This window comes from Schistocerca cancellata, chromosome 3, assembly GCF_023864275.1.
Source record: "Schistocerca cancellata isolate TAMUIC-IGC-003103 chromosome 3, iqSchCanc2.1, whole genome shotgun sequence".
NCBI lineage: Eukaryota > Metazoa > Arthropoda > Insecta > Orthoptera > Acrididae > Schistocerca > Schistocerca cancellata.
The window spans coordinates 689,102,019-689,120,647 of record NC_064628.1 but is presented as its reverse complement, the minus strand read 5'-3'; the positions used below and the strand labels follow the sequence as shown (position 1 = coordinate 689,120,647).

The window sequence follows — 18,629 nt, the reverse complement described above, 5'->3', positions numbered from 1 at the left end:
TTGTTACAAGCTCTCGATATACTACAGCACCATCGGCAAAAAACCACAGTGAGCTTCCGATGATATCCACAAGGTTATTTATATATATTGTGAATTGCAACGGTCCTACGACACTCCCCTGCGGCACACGTGAAATCACTCTTACTTCGGAAGACTTCTCTCCATTGAGAATGATATTTTCCAGTTCTCGAGTACACTGACGTGAATCATTGTGAAGTAATGCATTGAAACGACTGTCATAAGATCTCCAAGACCTTTCTGAACGTGGAGAGTCACTAATGTTAAAACAATGCTCCTTAGAACAAGTAAACCATTTTCTTGTCGTGTTCTGTTCAATGGCATTATCCCCACACACGGCGAAAATGTCCTGGCTGCTTCCGCTGCTGTCACCTCGCTACTGAACACAAACAGAAGAATATTTTGGAAATGCTACGATTTCTCTACCTGGCACTCCATTTTTAGCTTCAGCAGCTCCACTCACTGTCTCCAAATGACAAAATGACAATACGCAAACTCATATTGCAACAGTAAACTACAAATAAAAAGTGACAGTCGATAAAGAAATCTATAGCAACCGGGATACCAACACGCAAAACAAAACCGTTACTAACTTATGCACCAACCTATAAATAGCACAAGATATTCAGTCACTATTTTTGCCCTTTTTTCAAGAAACATAACACTCTGCTTTGTACAAATATTATAAATTCATGTTTTCTGTTAACTAGTGATTTTGGATATCTGTCCTTACGACAGTAATTTCCCTTAATGAAAACGCAGCTGTAAGGGACTGGCTCTGAGCACTATGGGACTTAACATCTATGGTCATCAGTCCCCTAGAACTTAGAACTACTTAAACCTAACTAACCTAAGGACACCACACAACACCCAGCCATCACGAGGCAGAGAAAATCCCTGACCCCGCCGGGAATCGAACCCGGGAACCCGGGCGCAGCTGTAAGGGAATTGTGAACGTTAGTTGAAGAGGGGTTTCAAGTGACTAAAAAATGCAACCAATGGAAACGAATAACAGTTTATTTTGTATCACTTACTGCAAATAAATAAATATGGAATTGTAAGAATACCTGAAAATAAATTGGGCAATAGGTGCTTGTGAATCAAGTGAAGAGACAATTTTTTTTTCAGGAATGATTAACTGCCATTTGGATAGAGATACACAGGACGTAATTAAAGAAAAATCAATAAGAACATATTTATATAGCAATAATCAGTGGAGCTCTTCATTAATGAAAAGCTGCGGATGTAATTGTCAATTGTAATAATGCTTTTCAAATGAATGCAACATTGTATGAGCTCTTGAACTGATGTCAGAAGAAAATGAGATGCCAAATTGTTTATAAACTTCTATGCTGTGACTCTGTCTCTTTAAGATCGGTAGCGTTGACTCAATGTATCTATATTTAATTTTTCTTGTTCCTTGTGCATACATAACAAGGAAGTATAAGGAAAACATTTTGCAGGAAAATTGAGTCTTTGCATGAGTCAGGTGAAGCATTATTAAACAATGAAACTGTTTCTATAATTAAGTGTTTAACAATAATATTTTAATTTGAATCGAGCGAAAAATAAAACTGTACCTTATTTCATTTTAAGCAGCTTTAACTTAGTATTTGAATAAGTATTACATATAACGAAATACATACGATTTATACGTCTTTTTTTCACAAAAACGTAGTCAACAAAGCTGAACACTGCCAACTGGAATGTAATGGCAAATAACAATAACTAGGAATGAATTCGGTCGAAGAACTCGAACGTATAGGAACTCAGTTTAATTGTCTTCGGTTCTTTCGCCATTTGATTCCTTGTACGAGTATTTAGCATCACTGGAAATTATAAGGGACGCTGAAGGTTGAATCGAGTATCGTGCTTCACTTTTTATCCAGAACTTCTTCACAAATCCCTTTTCGGCTCTTCCGTTCAATATTCAGTATGCAGAATCGCCGACAAATGACTAGGAATCAGGATGCATACACAACGTCATAATAAGTAACACTACGTTGGTGGAATATTGTAGCCTTTCATGCACTCGCGTGCAGCAAAATGCTGAATTACAAACTTTTTGCAATGGCTGTTATACACATTAACCCTGCTACGCTTACATTTTTCCTTAGCTTCATTGCACCACACTGAAACGTGGGAAGCGCTCCCATCCCAAGTACGTAATGCTATCACGTTTTTTTTTTACGCTGAACTTATGATACGGCGAAGACGTCCTTGTTTATCAGAAACAATATCACCACTTCATACACAAAGAGTCGTGAAAATTCTCGCATTTATCACTGGCGACTTTCCTTCATGTTGACAGCATTCCATATGGCATGGATCACTGTTCGAGTCTTTCTGTCCATACAGGTTCCTGATGCATTAAGCTTTAATGACCATCAAAAATTCGGGAACTGTGCGTTATTAATGGTTTCAGTGTTTATGAAGACCTTCTAAACGCCTTAGAGTACAAGATGGACAGTTTACACCACTGAATATGATGATGTTATCCAGTTGAGTGCGAATCTGGAACTGTAAATTCTCCTGCATTTAGACCCACTTCTTTGCAGTTTTGGCGCCTCAAACAGTCAGAAACGTTTACACAATTATTTAAGAAACCGAGTAGGTGCGGTATCGGCCGTTATCTGGTCGACCACACTTTCAAATACAGCCGCCATTTACGCCGCCGCGTTTCCTACAGCCGCCACCGCGGCATGAGGGCGCTGGCCACGAACGATTACGTCGCTGCCAATGAGATGCAAGCATCCCCTCTCCGCAACTCTAGCGACTGGTGTACTTAAGTTCGAAGATTCATGCACTGAGTCCATTTTGCATTTGCACCAGTTGATAACAGTTACAAACTTTCATAGTGGCCAGGGCGCGACATCTTCTGAATAGACATTGTACTGAAGAGTGACAGTTTTATAAATCTTTTGTATCTGTATATATTTCTGCATTCAGATCTACTGTTAGAGACTGACGCTGCAAATACAGCAACAAAGTTATGTACTATTTTTACTATTTGATGTTAGATGTAGAATAAATTAATGTCCGAATCCTCCGTTCATGAACGGCATCTGATCCTTGCTCCTGTACCCACTAAAGAACCACGCAGCGTGCAAAGGAAGCCATAACGCAGGATGTGATAACCTCGCTTCAGTAGGAACAGTTCTGAAACGTTTCCAATGCAGAACATTCGCAGTCTATTGGTACTGGAAAACTACGACATTTTGTTCGTCTCTGTATGCCTGCACTGATTACTATTCCTCCCAAATGACGGATGAGGCAATGTACCATTTGACATAGTGCAGAAAGATAGGATTTTGATGGGTAAATCATCACACGTGTTGAATGATTCCTGCATGGCACAGAGGACTCTTGGATCACTTTGGTATCGTCCCTCCCGTTCTGACCGTGTAGCTCTTAGAACACACGGAGCGACGTTGAGGATTTTAAGGATGGTGACACACAGGAGTACTGTCTTTTGTCGCTGTACATGTATCCAGAGAGCACGAAACAGCGACTGAGGGGAAGGAAACAGACGAGCTCACTGAAGGCGGTACGCGATTCGATTCTGTCACTGGAAATACGTGCCGCTGGAGGTTATGTTGCCCCATCTCAGTCTCAGTGGCACTGTCGCCGTCAGCAACTGGCATCTGGGGCGGTGTCAACCAAGAAGCCACCCCAAAATGTGGACCCCGTCAACAGAGGCGCAGCGCAGGTCACTGTCGGAGCCAGGGGGCGACGCCACCTTCGTGGGGCTGGCCGATGTCGGGCAGTCCGATGGGGACGTCGTCGGTGGCGTTGGTGTGGTTGCGCTCGAGGGGCAGGACGTCGTTGCCCCCAGAGGCAGCGGCTCGCGCCTCCGGGCTGAAGTAGCGCGCCAGCACTTCGTGCCGGTAGACGAAGAGCAGCGCGCCGCCCACCGCGGCCAGCACCGCCAGCAGCGACAGAGACGCCCACAGCGCCGCCGCCCCCGCCTCGCTGCCGCCCGTGCTGGCGCCGGTAGTGGCACCATCGCTGGCGCCGGCAGTGACGCCACTACCGGTGCCAATAGTAGTGGCACCAGTGACGCTGGACACCGTGCTCGCCGTCTGCCCTGCCGTCTGTGAGCAGAGTAATGGAAGATTACTATCTACGCTTAACCTTATAACACTAACTTCCTTACTTTTCTTTTACCATTAATGCTAATCTCCATTTAACATTGTAACATTAACTGATGAGCCAAAACATTATGACTACCGGCCACCGCGACGTTATATGCTGCCTGGTGGTGCTGAGAGCACGTGGTGCGGTATGAGCGGAGCGGAGACAAATGGGAAATCTACGATGATGATCGAAGCAGACGAAATGAATGAATTAAAATTTTTGCTGCGCCGGGACTCGAACCCGGGTCTTTTGGTTTGCTTTTTTAAATCGCATTTTGTTCGTTTTCGTTCGTTGTATCTGCTCGGGGCGGAAGTCGTAAGACATCCTCTTAAGTTCCTTATTGATCGATTAATTCAGTTTTTTTTTTTCATTACAGAGGGCAGCTAACCCTCTGACCGAACACGCTGAGCTACCGTGCCGGATCGCTGGGTAGAAATGCTAGCCATTACACCACCGCATTACGCTGATCAACTTTGCTGCACGAACTACCTAAGCTAAGTGCCCTCCCCAACATAAACTTCAATTCATATTTCCCTGACATATTGTCACTACTGCCGGGGCTCTCCGATATTGGCAAGACCCCAGCATTGGTCGTAATAGGACGTCCTTGTACCATTGGTGATCTTGCCAATATCGGAGAGCTCTAGCTGTAGTGACAATATATAAGGGAAAAATGAAGTTCATGTTGCGGAGGGCGCTCAGCTTAGGTAGTTGGTGCAGCAATGTTCACCGTTGAACTGCTTGGTCCCTCGTACAGAAGATTGTGGCTTTCTACCTCCGAGTACCACCATATCACGTTTCTCCTGCCATGATAATACACTCCTGGAAATTGAAATAAGAACACCGTGAATTCATTGTCCCAGGAAGGGGCAACTTTATTGACACATTCCTGGGGTCAGATACATCACATGATCACACTGACAGAACCACAGGCACATAGACACAGGCAACAGAGCATGCACAATGTCGGCACTAGTACAGTGTATATCCTCCTTTCGCAGCAATGCAGGCTGCTATTCTCCCATGGAGACGATCGTAGAGATGCTGGATGTAGTCCTGTGGAGCGGCTTGCCATGCCATTTCCACCTGGCGCCTCAGTTGGACCAGCGTTCGTGCTGGACGTGCAGACCGCGTGAGACGACGCTTCATCCAGTCCCAAACATGCTCAATGGGGGACAGATCCGGAGATCTTGCTGGCCAGGGTAGTTGACTTACATCCTCTAGAGCACGTTGGGTGGCACGGGATACATGCGGACGTGCACTGTCCTGTTGGAACAGCAAGTTCCCTTGCCGGTCTAGGAATGGTAGAACGATGGGTTCGATGACGGTTTGGATGTACCGTGCACTATTCAGTGTCCCCTCGACGATCACCAGTGGTGTACGGCCAGTGTAGGAGATTGCTCCCCACACCATGATGCCGGGTGTTGGCCCTGTGTGCCTCGGTCGTATGCAGTCCTGATTGTGGCGCTCACCTGCACGGCGCCATACACGCATACGACCATCATTGGCACCAAGGCAGAAGCGACTCTCATCGCTGAAGACGACACGTCTCCATTCGTCCCTCTATTCACGCCTGTCGTGACACCACTGGAGGCGGGCTGCACGATGTTGGGGCGTGAGCGGAAGACGGCCTAACGGTGTGCGGGACCGTAGCCCAGCTTCATGGAGACGGTTGCGAATGGTCCTTGCCGATACCCCAGGAGCAACAGTGTCCCTAATTTGCTGGGAAGTGGCGGTGCGGTCCCCTACGGCACTGCGTAGGATCCTACGGTCTTGGCGTGCATCCGTGCGTCGCTGCGGTCCGGTCCCAGGTCGACGGGCACGTGCACCTTCCGCCGACCACTGGCGACAACATCGATGTACTGTGGAGACCTCACGCCCCACGTGTTGAGCAATTCGGCGGTACGTCCACCCGGCCTCCCGCATGCCCACTATACGCCCTCGCTCAAAGTCCGTCAACTGTACATACGGTTCACGTCCACGCTGTCGCGGCATGCTACCAGTGTTAAAGACTGCGATGGAGCTCCGTATGCCACGGCAAACTGGCTGACACTGACGGCGGCGGTGCACAAATGCTGCGCAGCTAGCGCCATTCGACGGCCAACACCGCGGTTCCTGGTGTGTCCGCTGTGCCGTGCGTGTGATCATTGCTTGTACAGCCCTCTCGCAGTGTCCGGAGCAAGTATGGTGGGTCTGACACACCGGTGTCAATGTGTTCTTTTTTCCATTTCCAGGAGTGTATATCCCGACACAACTTGCTTTCCATCTGCTAAGTGGCACGCCATCACATGGATCAGTGGCATGGCTGTCAACTACCTCTTCCGGGACGACATCGTCGAACCGGCGGACCTTTGGACACGCCTCCAAGTACATCACCACACCCTTCGCCGACATCGACACTATCGGGCCACTTTCGCGAACTTTTTACAGAGTATTTTCACCAACCCGCCTCAAAGCTGGAATCTCAACGAACCGTGCCAGCCAAGACTGGACGATCCCACTTCCTCCTTTAATGTTCAATGATAGAATGCATTTTGTTCTGATGGCGCGCCAAAGTGGAGCATGGCGCGGGAAGTATTCCCAATTTATTTAACTTCTCTTTTCTCCTCCTCTTCTAAGTTTTTTTTTCCCTTACACATGTTTATCCTTTTCACACATAGCTCTCTATCTGCAACCTATTTATTTTCCTTCTCCTGTGCTCCAAAAAAAAAAAAAAAAAAACATAAAAAATTTGAGTTGCTGCTGATGGTGAGACTGTATCCTCATTTACGTTTACAAAAAAAGACTGTTGCGGAAATATAGCTACCTTTCATGTTTTACGTTTTCAAGGGATATTGTGTTATTTTATGAAGAACGTCGTCTTTTATTTTCATACACAAGAGGTTTTTATTTGTTTTCTCATTACCTGCAACTTTTGCTCATGTAATAGGTGTTTGTTCTCTTTTTTTAAAAAAGAAGGACAAACAAAAGCAAAAAACAAAAAAAAAACGCGTTAGAGCACTTGCCCGCGGAAAACAATTAAAAAAACTGCAGTGGTGTAATGGGTAGCAATTTTGCCTAGCAAGCAAGAAGACCCGTGTTCGAGTACCAATTTTAGTTCATTTCGTCTGCTTCGATCATTATCGTAGATAATAAAAAGAGACTTAAATGTCTCGGGGAAACATTTAATTATAAAAAATGGGGAATCATTCTAGCTACGATAAGTGGGGCTATTGCGGAAATCCGCCGGCTTAAGCGACTTTCACAAAAGCCAGATTATTGTGGCTCAGTGTCTGGGAGCTGGTCGGTTGTTCGCGTGCTACTGTCGTGATTACCTGTGGAAAGTGGCTGAAGAATGAACGACATGATGTGGACGTCCATACGTAGGGAATGGAGGCTAGCAGGATAGATGGCGATCTGTGGCAGATCTGAGACAGAGTACAGTGCTGGCGCTGGCACATGTATTTTAAAACACACCATACAGCTCACGGTGTTGAACACGGTGTTCCGTAGCAGAGGACCCCTACGTGTTTTCATGTTGACCCAACAACATCGTCAATTATGACTGCAGTGGGCACGGGATCATCGAGACTGGACCGCGAATCATTGGAATCGCGAAACCTGGACGGATCAATCCGTCTATTGTTAAACCAGGTTGATGCTCGACTCCAGATACGGCTGCTCGAAACATGTTGCTCGCCACGGACGCAGGCCGATGGGAGCAGTTTTATGCTATGGGGGACATTCAATTGTGCTTCGGTAGGACCGGCGGTAGTAATCGGAGGCATCATGACGGCTGTAGACCACATGAGCATTACTAGGGACCAGCTGTAACCCCTTGTGCTTGACGTCTTTCTCAACAGCGATGGTATCTTCAGTAGGATAACTGTCCGTGTCACAAGGCCAGAATCGTGCTGCAATGGTCTGAGCGGCATGATAGTATACTCACGCTGATATCTTGACTGCCAGATTCGGCTTATCTGTATCAACAACCCAGCTGGGACGCTATCGGGCAACAGTTCCGCGCCCCACAAACCACCCGCCCGCAAATTACAGGAAGTGTGTGACGTGTGCGGAGGCATCTGGTGCCACAAACCTCTGGAAACCTATGAAGTACTTATCGAATCCATGGTACGCAGAATCGCTGCTGAACTGCTGTAAATAATTCATCTTGGACGAAGATGAATGAGAGCACTGTATCAGTATTGAATGAGATCCTTGACTTTGTGTTGAGTTTTATCTTGTGTTGACTTCCTAGTCAGTTAGTTATGCAGCGGTGGAGTACTCTTATTTGGGGCATAGTAGTGAGCAGTGATTTCCACCAGAAGGAGGCTCCTGCCCATACAACATTTTCGTCTGAAGATGACCACAGGCGTGATCGAAACCAGTTTCCAGAATAAATAAATTTGTGATCAAGTCTGATTTTTGTAGTGTCTTATAGTGGCGAGCATTTCAGTTTTTCAGAGAAAGATATCTGTCATTTGTGAATTTGGGAAGAGCTGTCTGGAATACTTTATTATGAAGATGAAAACTCATTTATAATACTTTCTTGTTCTTTATATAGATGGACAAGATTTTGGAGGAATTTTGAAGATTTGTTTATAGTTTGTAATGATAGTATTTTGTAATTGTTAGAGTCTTCTTATGTTGTACAATCTTTTTCTCAATAATCAGAGTATAATTTCTCAAAAACGATTTTCTTTACAGTGAAACTCACCTCCATGATTTATAGATAAGTTATGAATATTTTGTCTTGTGTGCATTCTACCTTACGCCACACGAAATCATAGATTGCTTCTGACAAGCAGAAAGAAAGAAATTGGTAGTGAGTACTTTATTTTCCTTTAGCTTTTGCATCTGCTGATTTGTGTTTGCTTTCGAAAACGTCAGTACATCAGACAAAAAACGGTCAGTACATCAGACAAAAAACGGCATTCTGAGTAAGAGGTAAGTCACGTTACATTATTGTGCAAACAGTGTGTAGTAGGGATTGTTCAGGCGTCGTGCTAGCAAGCAGACTGATTTTCAGTAAACAGTGTTGATGATATCAAACAGTTATTTTCTTACAAGTAGAGCAGTAATTTATTTTTGTGGATATTCCAAGTGAAACAATGCACTTCATATCATGCAGCGATCCTAATGTACTTCTGTACTCAGTTCAGGTTATACAGTTGTCATTGAGCACACAATTAATTTCTTTTGGCATTTAATTAGATTCATTTTCTTTATTTCAAATTTTAAATTTCTAAACTTTAAAGTTTTATTTCACGACACTGTTCACATTCGGAACACAGGTTCATCCAACCGTCAGTTTTGCTCAGCAAATAAAATACTTGAAATACATGTTACACGAGGAGAAAGTTTTTCTCACAGACAGATAAATTTTTTGTAAAAAGCTTACTTACGTTTGTAAGCAAAAAGAAAATAGCATTTCTCAAACGCATAGTTCTCGGGGGAGAGGGAGAGGGAGAGGATACAGTGTGTTACTGGCCCCAACTGCCCCCCCCCCCCCCCGGTCTCCCTCCATAGGAAACAAATTATGGTCACCCGCTTTTAACATGTCACAGATGTGTCTAATATTAATAAAAATAACAATATAATATATAATAAATTAATATAATAATTATACTTTTTATGTAAGACCTTCAGTATTACATCCAAGAAACTGCAGTTCAGAAAAATATGGCGTTTAAAAAGTATTTGTCCAAAAATTTGAGAAGAACTTGTCGCATGCAATTAGTATAGGATCTGCAATAGCATCAAACTCTCACAACGTTGACGAAATCGTATCTTACACAATATAAAACCGAAGGATGAACTCACAATTGTCAACATTTCTCTTTAGTGAATCCATGTCTGAAGACTTTGCCTGTGTGAGCATGTAAATGAGGGGAATGCTTTTTCTTTCAGTCGTTTTCACTTAGTTTGGGAAGTCAGTCATACTGTTTTTCCCACTTTAGTGGACGGTCTGTCCTTTTTGCCCACCATCACACAAATGATTGTGGTTTGCTGGTTCTACCACTGAATTTACAAACAGTCTTGGATTTGCTGTTGGTGACATATGTGGCCAATCTGGAAGTATGTGGCTTCATGTGTCTGGAATATTTCAGGTCAGAGTGTAATCCTGTGCAGTTGGGCAGGCTCACCACATAAGCAACTGGCATGTATCCTGTGTGAAATATAGTTCCAAATTTCTGGAATTTTTGTCATTTTCGAGACAGTTTGCTTTTCGTGCTACTTTGTTCTACAGAAGTTAGCTGTGAAATATGGAATTTGATATACATTTAAATACAAGGACGTTCAATAAGTAATGCAACACGTTTTTTTCTGTAAGCAGGTTGGTTTTATTCAGGATTCAAATACACTAAATCATTCCGCACTCTTTTGGCTACAAAACTGTATTTTTCAACATAATCTCCGCAGTGCTACAGGCTTACGGAACCTCACAGGGAGGGCATGTACGAGGTGCGACAATAAAGTAATGATACTGATGTGAAAAAAAAAATGTTGCTTACCGTTTTAGTCAAGTTTAGTGTTGTCTCCTTCAAAGTAGTTCCCTTCTGATTGCACACACTTTTTCCAGCGCTTCTGCCATTCATGGTAACATTTCTGGAACTCATCTTCTGTAATATCCTGCAAGACCCTCGTCACAGCTTCTTGGACATCTTGTGTTGTTTGAGAATGGTGTCACTTGACCGCCGTTTTGGCTCTTGGAAATACAAGAAAGTCGCAAGGAGCGATATCTGGTGAATAAGATGGATGTGGTAGTACTGCTGTATTGACAGAGCAGTATGGGATGCTGCATTATCGTGATGCAGAATCCAATTATCAGCAATGTTGGCACGGACAAGAAGAACTCTTTTAGGAAGTCTTTCTAAAATTTCTTTCTAGTAATATTGGTTAACTGTTTGTCCAGGAGGCACCCAATCTTTATGAACAATTCCCGTGGAATCAAAGAAGCACACAAGCATGCATTTCACTTTTGACTTCAACATTCGTTCTGCCTTCTCTAAACATTTTATGCCAACGAAAAACTTGAGCTCTTGACATAACCTCCTCTCCAAAAGCCTTCTGAAGTTTACTATAAGTTGTCGTCGTGTTTTCACGCAAACGCAACCCATAAAGAAATGGCATATCGTTGCACAGTATTATGCGGTTCCGTTTCCGTGACGAGAGACACAAACATATGTTAAATTACTACAGCACAACTCATGACTAAGCATCGATGTGCCGCTTGGACTAGAAGCAGCTTATAGACCAAGGTCAAAGATATTGTGACTACGCAAGCCTGCAGGGTTGCCACATCTTGCAAATGAAATCAGTCTCATAACTTTATTGTCGCACCTCATATACCCGCGTGGTACAACTCCACTGGTAGACGTCGGAGCCAACGTCTTCTGTATCAATAACGTTCCCATCACCCATGTACTTCTTCGCGTGGAGTGCATCCTTCATTGGCCCAAATATCTGGAAGTCGGAGGGGGTGAGATCTGCGCTGTGGGGTGCATGAGGAAGAACACGCCAGTGGAGTTCTGTGAGGTTTCTCAGGAATTGAGTTATTATGGAGAAGCAGAAGTTCGTTTGCATCTTTGTGGGGAAGACCATATTGGAGTCGTTTTTTCAATTTCCCGAGGGCTGTACAATACACTTCCGAGTTGATCGTTGCCCCACGAGGAAGAAAATCAAACAGAATAACTCCTTCAGAGTCCCAGAAGACCGTCGCCATGACTTAAGCAGCTGTATCTGCAGCTTTGAACTTTTTCCCCAGAGGATAGGTGGTGTGCCATCAGTCCATTGATTACCGTTTTTACCTCAGTCCGAAGTGATGAATCCATGTTTCATCGCCTGTGACAATGTTTGACGGAAAATTGTCACGATCAGCCTCATAAAGCCCAAGCAATTTCATACAGATGGTTCTTCGTTGCTCTTCGTGGTCTTCTATTAAGTGGTGAGGAACCCAGGTGGCACACACCTTTGAGTTCCCAAAGAGGTGGACGAGTGTGTCATCACTACAAACACAGACATTCTGTTGAGCAGCGAGGTATTGGAGTTTGGTTTGTCGATCATCTTAAATGAGAGTGTCCACACGTTCCAACATTACAGGGGTCACAGCCGTGTGTGGACAGGTTTGTGCGACCTTGTTGCGATAACGGCAGACGTATCATCCGATATCTAGCACTCCGTCTTCAGGCCACAAGTGGCCCATTGGGACCATCCGACCACCGTGTCATCCTTAGATGAGGATGCGGATAGGAGGGGCGTCGGGTCAGCACACCGCTCTCCCGGTCGTTACGATGGTTTTCTTTGACCGGAGCAGCTACTATTCGGTCGAGTAGCGCCTCAGTTGGCATCACGACGCTGAGTGCACCCCTAAAAGTGGCAACAGCGCATGGCAGCCCGGGTGGTCACCCGTCCAAGTGCCGGCCACGCCCGACAGCACTTAACGTCGGTGCTCTAACGGGAACCGGTGTATCCACAGCGGGAAGGCCGTTGCCTGTCCAACATCTAGTCGTTCTCTTATTCAGTGCCAGGTCTCTGCAGAAATTCTGGAAGTGCATGGTTTTCTGCCAAAAGAAACACAATGAAAGTTCCCTGCTTGGAACACATCTCCATTACAGACGCACATTTTGAAGTCTACCTACAGCTTGTGATGGTACTTGAATTACGCAACCATTACGGCATCTCACCTGAACCTCTCGATACCAGCTATATTCTACTGTGTTTCTGTTAACTGCTTAACATATTTCTGAGACAACATTCAGATTTGATTTCATTTGTGATACATCGATATGTTTATACTGCAATGATATTATTCTTATGTGTATTCTTTCTTTTGTCACTATGATCTTTGACGTGCTTGTAACTCTGATTTTTGGGCGCGTAAGCGATAGTCAGTGAGTTGTTAAGTTGTCAGAGAGTCGGATGTCTTGGACGTAATGTAGGAAAGATGCGTATTGTAGTCCGCTTATAAAATGTGAACTTTAACGGTGACTGTGAGGAAGATGTTTCAAGTATGTTTTGTATTGTGAAGTGATGTTTTGTGTGTTTACGTGATATTGCAATTAAAAAGAAGTGTAACTTAAATTCGGAATGCTGATTTTTTTTTTTTTTTTTGCATCACTATTGTGCTAACTTTGAAAGGTTTAATCTTGAAGAATGTTTTGTGAAGCGCATCTACTAAACTTTTGAATATAGCAGGATAAAACCTAGGCCTCTTTGCATCCGAGCTTGGAATCATAACAACCTAGATTTTCAACGATTGAGCCATGATTTTACGATTAGACCAGCATGGGAAACACAAAATGATGAGTGCCTAGTTTTTTGATTATTACATGCAATGACTTTATGAACTGTGCTCTAATGACACCTGCCACATAATGTGACTTGCCCGAAAATGCAGTATTTAGCAGCGCGAGCAACACCACAATCGTTATTAAATGCTGACCTTTGTTGTGGTAGGGTTGTTAGAAGCTCTGCCACCTATCGGAACGCGATTACACTATAGAGGCTGAAGCAGCAATATTGCACGATATGCCACAACAAACTACGCATTTTTTTCAACCAAAATCGGCGAAAAGTAAAATGTGTTACATTACTTACTGAACGCGTCTCGTACGAACGCTTCTACTGAAATGTGTCTCGAGAGGGGAGTGGCGAGCGCCGTTACCTTGTCGCAGTCGAGCTTGTGGAGCTGCACGTCCTGCCAGGGCCGCGGCGGCTCCCCGCAGTAGACGATGGCCTCGTCCACGTGCTCCTCGGCCCAGTTCCAGGTGTCGCGCAGCGCGCAGTCGCACTCCAGCGGGTTGCGCTCCACGTCGAGCAGCACGAGGTGCGCCTCGGCCGACTCGTTGGCCAGCCAGAGCGTGCGCAGGCGGTTGGCCTGCAGGTCCAGGTAGCGCAGCTCCGGCGCCGCCGCCAGCAGGTCGGGCTGCACCGACTGGAGCGCGCAGTCCGCCGCCGACAGCCGCTGCAGCTTGGGCGCCTGCAGCGGGCCCAGGGGGCCCTGCATCAGTCTGTTCCCGTCCAGCCGCAGCTCCAGCAGCTGCGGCAGGTTCTGTAACGTGGTAACACCACACTCAGTCGAAAAACGTGCTGGAACAAGTGACCCACTGAGCTGCAACATTCTGCCAAACTGTTATATTTAAATACGAATGTGGTGTCTCTTCTTCCGGCCCTGTCCAATTACAGACGTTGGCTGTGAGTGAGATAAATGGGCAAAGTAGTTTCTGCCGGACTGGGATTCGAATCCAGGTCTCCTGCTTACTGCAGCTACTCTGACCACTAAGTCATCGAGACACAGTGGTCATTGCAAGTCCACAGAAGCGCCACCTGTCAGACCCAAATCGTCAACTTATTCACACGCTACTGATGTAATGCTCCTTGCCTATTGTCCTCACAACTCATGGCATTTGGTCGATTTCCATAAAAGTTCTAGCACGGTGTGCATCGGCACTGAAGGGATCAATGGCCGTCATCGCCTTAATTACATATACACTACTGGCCACTAAAATTGCTACACCACGAAGGTGACGTGCTACAGACGCGAAATTTAACCGACAAGAAGAAGATGCTGTGGTATGCAAATGATTAGCTTTACAGAGCATTTACACAAGGTTGGCGCCGGTGGTGACACCTACAACGTGCTGACATGAGGAAAGTTTCCAATCGATTTCTCATACACAAACAGCGTTGCCTGGTGAAACGTTGTCGTGATGTCTCGACTAAGGAGGAGAAATGCGTACCATCACGTTTCAGACTTTGATAAAGGTCGGATTGTAGCCTATCGCAATTGCCGTTTATCGTATCGAGACATTGCTGCTCGCGTCAGTCGAGATCCAATGACTGTTTGTACAATATGGAATCGGTGCGTTCAGGAGGGTAATACGGAACGCCATGCTGGATCCCAACGGCCTCGTATCACTAGCAGTCGAGATGACAGACATCTTATCCGCATGGCTGTAACGGATCGTGCACCCACGTCTCGGTCCTTGAGTCAACAGATGGGGTCGTTTGCAAGACAACAACCATCTGCACGAACAGTTCGACGACGTTTGCAGCAGCATGGACTATCCGAGAGACCATGGCTGCGGTTACCGCACATTGAAAGCGTGTATTCGTCATCGCCATACTAGCGTATCACCCGGCGTGATGGTATGGGGTGCCATTGGTTACACGTCTCGGTCGCCTCTTGTTCGCATTGACGGCTCTTTGAACACTGGACGTTACATTTCAGATGTGTCACGACCCGTGGGTCTACCCGTCATTCGATTCTTGCGAAACCCTACATTTCAGCAGGATAATGCACGACCGCATGTTGCAGGTCGTGTACGAGCCTTTCTGGATCCAGAAAATGTTCGACTGCTGCCCTGGCCAGCACATTCTCCAGATCTCTCACCGATTGAAAACGTCTGGTCAATGGTGGCTGAGTAACTGGCTCGTCAGAATACGCCAGTCACTATTCTTGATGAACTGTGGTATCGTGTTGAAGCTGAATGGACAGCTGTACCTATATACGCCATCGAAGCTCTGTTTGACTCAATGCCCAGGGGTATCAATGTGAACAAAATTGTGTCTGTTCTTTTGGACATATACGTGTAATAAATGCGATGACGCCCACCGATCTCTTCAGTGAGGACGCACCATCAGGCTCGAACTCTTACAGAAATCGGAGCAATGCGAGTAATGAGAATAATGGGCCGGGAGCGCTACATTAGTAGTGTGTGGGTAAGTTGAAGATTTAGGTGTGACGAGAGGCGTGCTAGGGTAGTAGGTGCAGTTGTTATGACCACTGCGTGTGGACGGCTTAGTGGTCAGAGCATCTTCCTAAGCAGGACATCCGTGTTAGAATCCCGATCTGACACAAATTTCAAACTTTTCCTACTGATTTCAATAAATGTCCACTTGTAGCCAGTATCAATAATTCCTTTGAGTGTTTTTTGTTTTCAAACAGCTTCCAATAGAAATGGAAGAAGATTCACAAATATTCCTATCAGAAGCGAATGTTTGTTCTGCACAGGATCCTTCCCCCTCCCCCCTCCCCCACAGCAGTTACTAGTATTTCGTTGCAGTGCACTACTCAAAGCTGAATGAATTCATAAAGCTTCAACTTTCCTTCGTACTGACAGAGGACAATGAAAAGAATAATCCAAGCACCATGGTGTGGGCAATGAGGAGATTACGAATGAGCAGAAAACTGGTGAACCCATAACTGCTGCATATAAAATGGTCCTTTTTTACAGAATCGTAACAGGAATTTGAAGCATTGTACATATCCCTGAACCAGGTTGATGAACACTTCACCTATGAAGTGCATATAGTTGAGTACAAATTGTGAGCATCTATTAGTAAAGATGATCCTTCAGAATACTTTTCCAACAAGTTGGACAACAGTTATCAGTTGCATATCACTGTTGCTTGTAGTGGTTAATAAAAAAAAAGAAAAAGAGAGAAGAAAAGAAAAAGGAAAAAAAAGGTTGAAAATGTGGGAAGAAATCGTAAGTGAAAATGGTTTTTTCTTTTTTAAATCGTAAATGACCGTGAAAAAAGGGAAGGAAAGAAAGAAATGCAGATCGGACTTCGTATTATAGAAAAGCTGTAGTTGGGGTGGTCCTTGTGGCGTTTTTGAGCAAAAAATTAAACCAATTTCCACTACAAAAATTATTGAAAAGAAACAGAGAATAACAAAATGTAACTGACAGGGGGAAATGGCGTAGCTTAGAGTTCATTCTTTACCAGGTTTACATGTCTTCTTTCGTGCGGCGTCCAGGTCTTCAAAAATCTCCTTCAATTCTGCGTGAAAAGTCTGCTCCGAAATCTTGTAATCGTCCAGGAATCACTAATTTATACCAATTAAAATCATCTTGATACTGTATGCAATTTAATTTACTTTGCTACTTCCATCCTCCGAATTTCTTAACAACTTCCACAATATATCTACACATTGAAATCAGATCAAGACTAGCTAATAAGTTTTTTTAACGTCTTCATCAGATCACGTCTGCCTTAAGCTTCGGCTATCAAGAGACAATCAAGAAACGGATAGAAAAACAAAAAAGAGTTACAATTTTAGTATTTTCTCTGCCGTCGAGCGCTCATACCGCTGCGACGGCACAATTCATGTCTGAGGGAACGAGTGCAGCGCGGCGGAATTCAAAGTCCCGCTACATGCCGGTTGATAGTCAAAGGACGAAGCACACACATCACATCAGACCTAGGTGGCAGCAGAATAGAGGCGCACAACGGGACCGCCACAATAGATTGACAGTCATTACTAATGGCATGGGGTCACTCTGCAAATAAGCTCCAAAGTTACCAGCAGATTGTCAACAGGGACAAACAGAAAACGGCGGGAAAGCGGTCTGCGTGGCGCCACTAGGGGGAGGTGTGTTGCCATCCATAACTAAGCCGCCCAGAGACCCTCTCATGGAACGCAACGTCCTATCTCGTGGCCTGGACGTAGCCCTGGCGCTCAGTAGCCTCCTTAGATGGGATGAAGCTAAGACGGGAAGGACTGTCCATGCATGACGTTAAAAGACTAGACCTGAGCCGCGCGGGATTAGCCGTGGACTGTGCGGCTGGTCCCGGCGGAGGTTCGAGTCCTCCCTCGGGCATGGGTGTGTGTGTTTGTCCTTAGGATAATTTAGGCTAAGTAGTGTGTAAGCTTAGGGACTGATGACCTTAGCAGTTAAGTCCCATAAGATTTCACACACATTTGAACATTTCTGAACTAGCCCTGAACTGGGTCCAATTCTGGCTGGTCCGCACTGGCCCACCGTGAATGATCAAAATCGGTGGGTGAGACATGGTCGGTCATGATCCCCCAGTACGTGCGGAGGCCCTCTGGGGAACGTAACTCGGGTTTGAGTGCCGCACCATCTCGTTGATGTCAAACTCCACAATATTAGACCCGGGCTAACATCCTTCCACATCTCCGGGCTGCATTGACTGGTGAGAGTTGTCGTGTGTCAAGGAAGGAACTGAAACGCCACCATCCCGAGGCGAAAGCAAAGGGCGCGTGGCGCAGGGGAAGCAGCGTTACGAGAGTCACACCATCTGTCTCTCCTAAATTGAGCCGCGGCGGCCGGGCGGAGGTGAGGGCGAGTCTAGCGACGAGCCCGGGCTCCTGCTGTCTGGCCGCCGCAGCTCCTCACGTCTTGGACAAGTCTGCCAACCCAAGGCGAAAGCAAAGGATGCGTCGCGCAGGGGGAGCTGCGCAAAAGGGACATAACATGAGCCCCTCCTCGGTCGAGCGGCGGATGGAGGGCGGGTGCAGCGTGCTACGCTTGCCTGGCGCCGCTGCTCCCCAGAATGCTTGGGCACGGCTCAATCTGTGTGTCTGCTGCCGGTGGCTTGGTTTGCCGTCGTGGGATTTTGTTCCAAGTCGGCAAGTGTGCCTCACCGCGCCTCTGGTCTTCCGAGGCGTGTTCCGCCAAGCCCGGGAGGTAGTAACGCAATCCAGGTTAGGTTAGATGGACCCAGACCTCCGAACGACTGGG

At 45.7% G+C, this 18,629-nt stretch overlaps 1 protein-coding gene across 1 annotated transcript in view; it reads right to left on the bottom strand.

The window, feature by feature from the left end:
- Positions 1-1,017: 1,017 nt before the first annotated feature.
- The window catches only part of LOC126175671 (SLIT and NTRK-like protein 6), a 107,741-nt gene continuing 90,129 nt past the window's right edge, over positions 1,018-18,629 (bottom strand). The window contains exons 4-5 of the mRNA XM_049922595.1: positions 13,802-14,188; positions 1,018-4,112 (exon numbers count right to left, since the gene is read on the bottom strand). Of these exons, the coding sequence (XP_049778552.1) occupies positions 3,729-4,112; positions 13,802-14,188 (771 nt within the window). The 3' untranslated portion in view covers positions 1,018-3,728. The remainder of the gene's footprint in view (positions 4,113-13,801; positions 14,189-18,629) is intronic.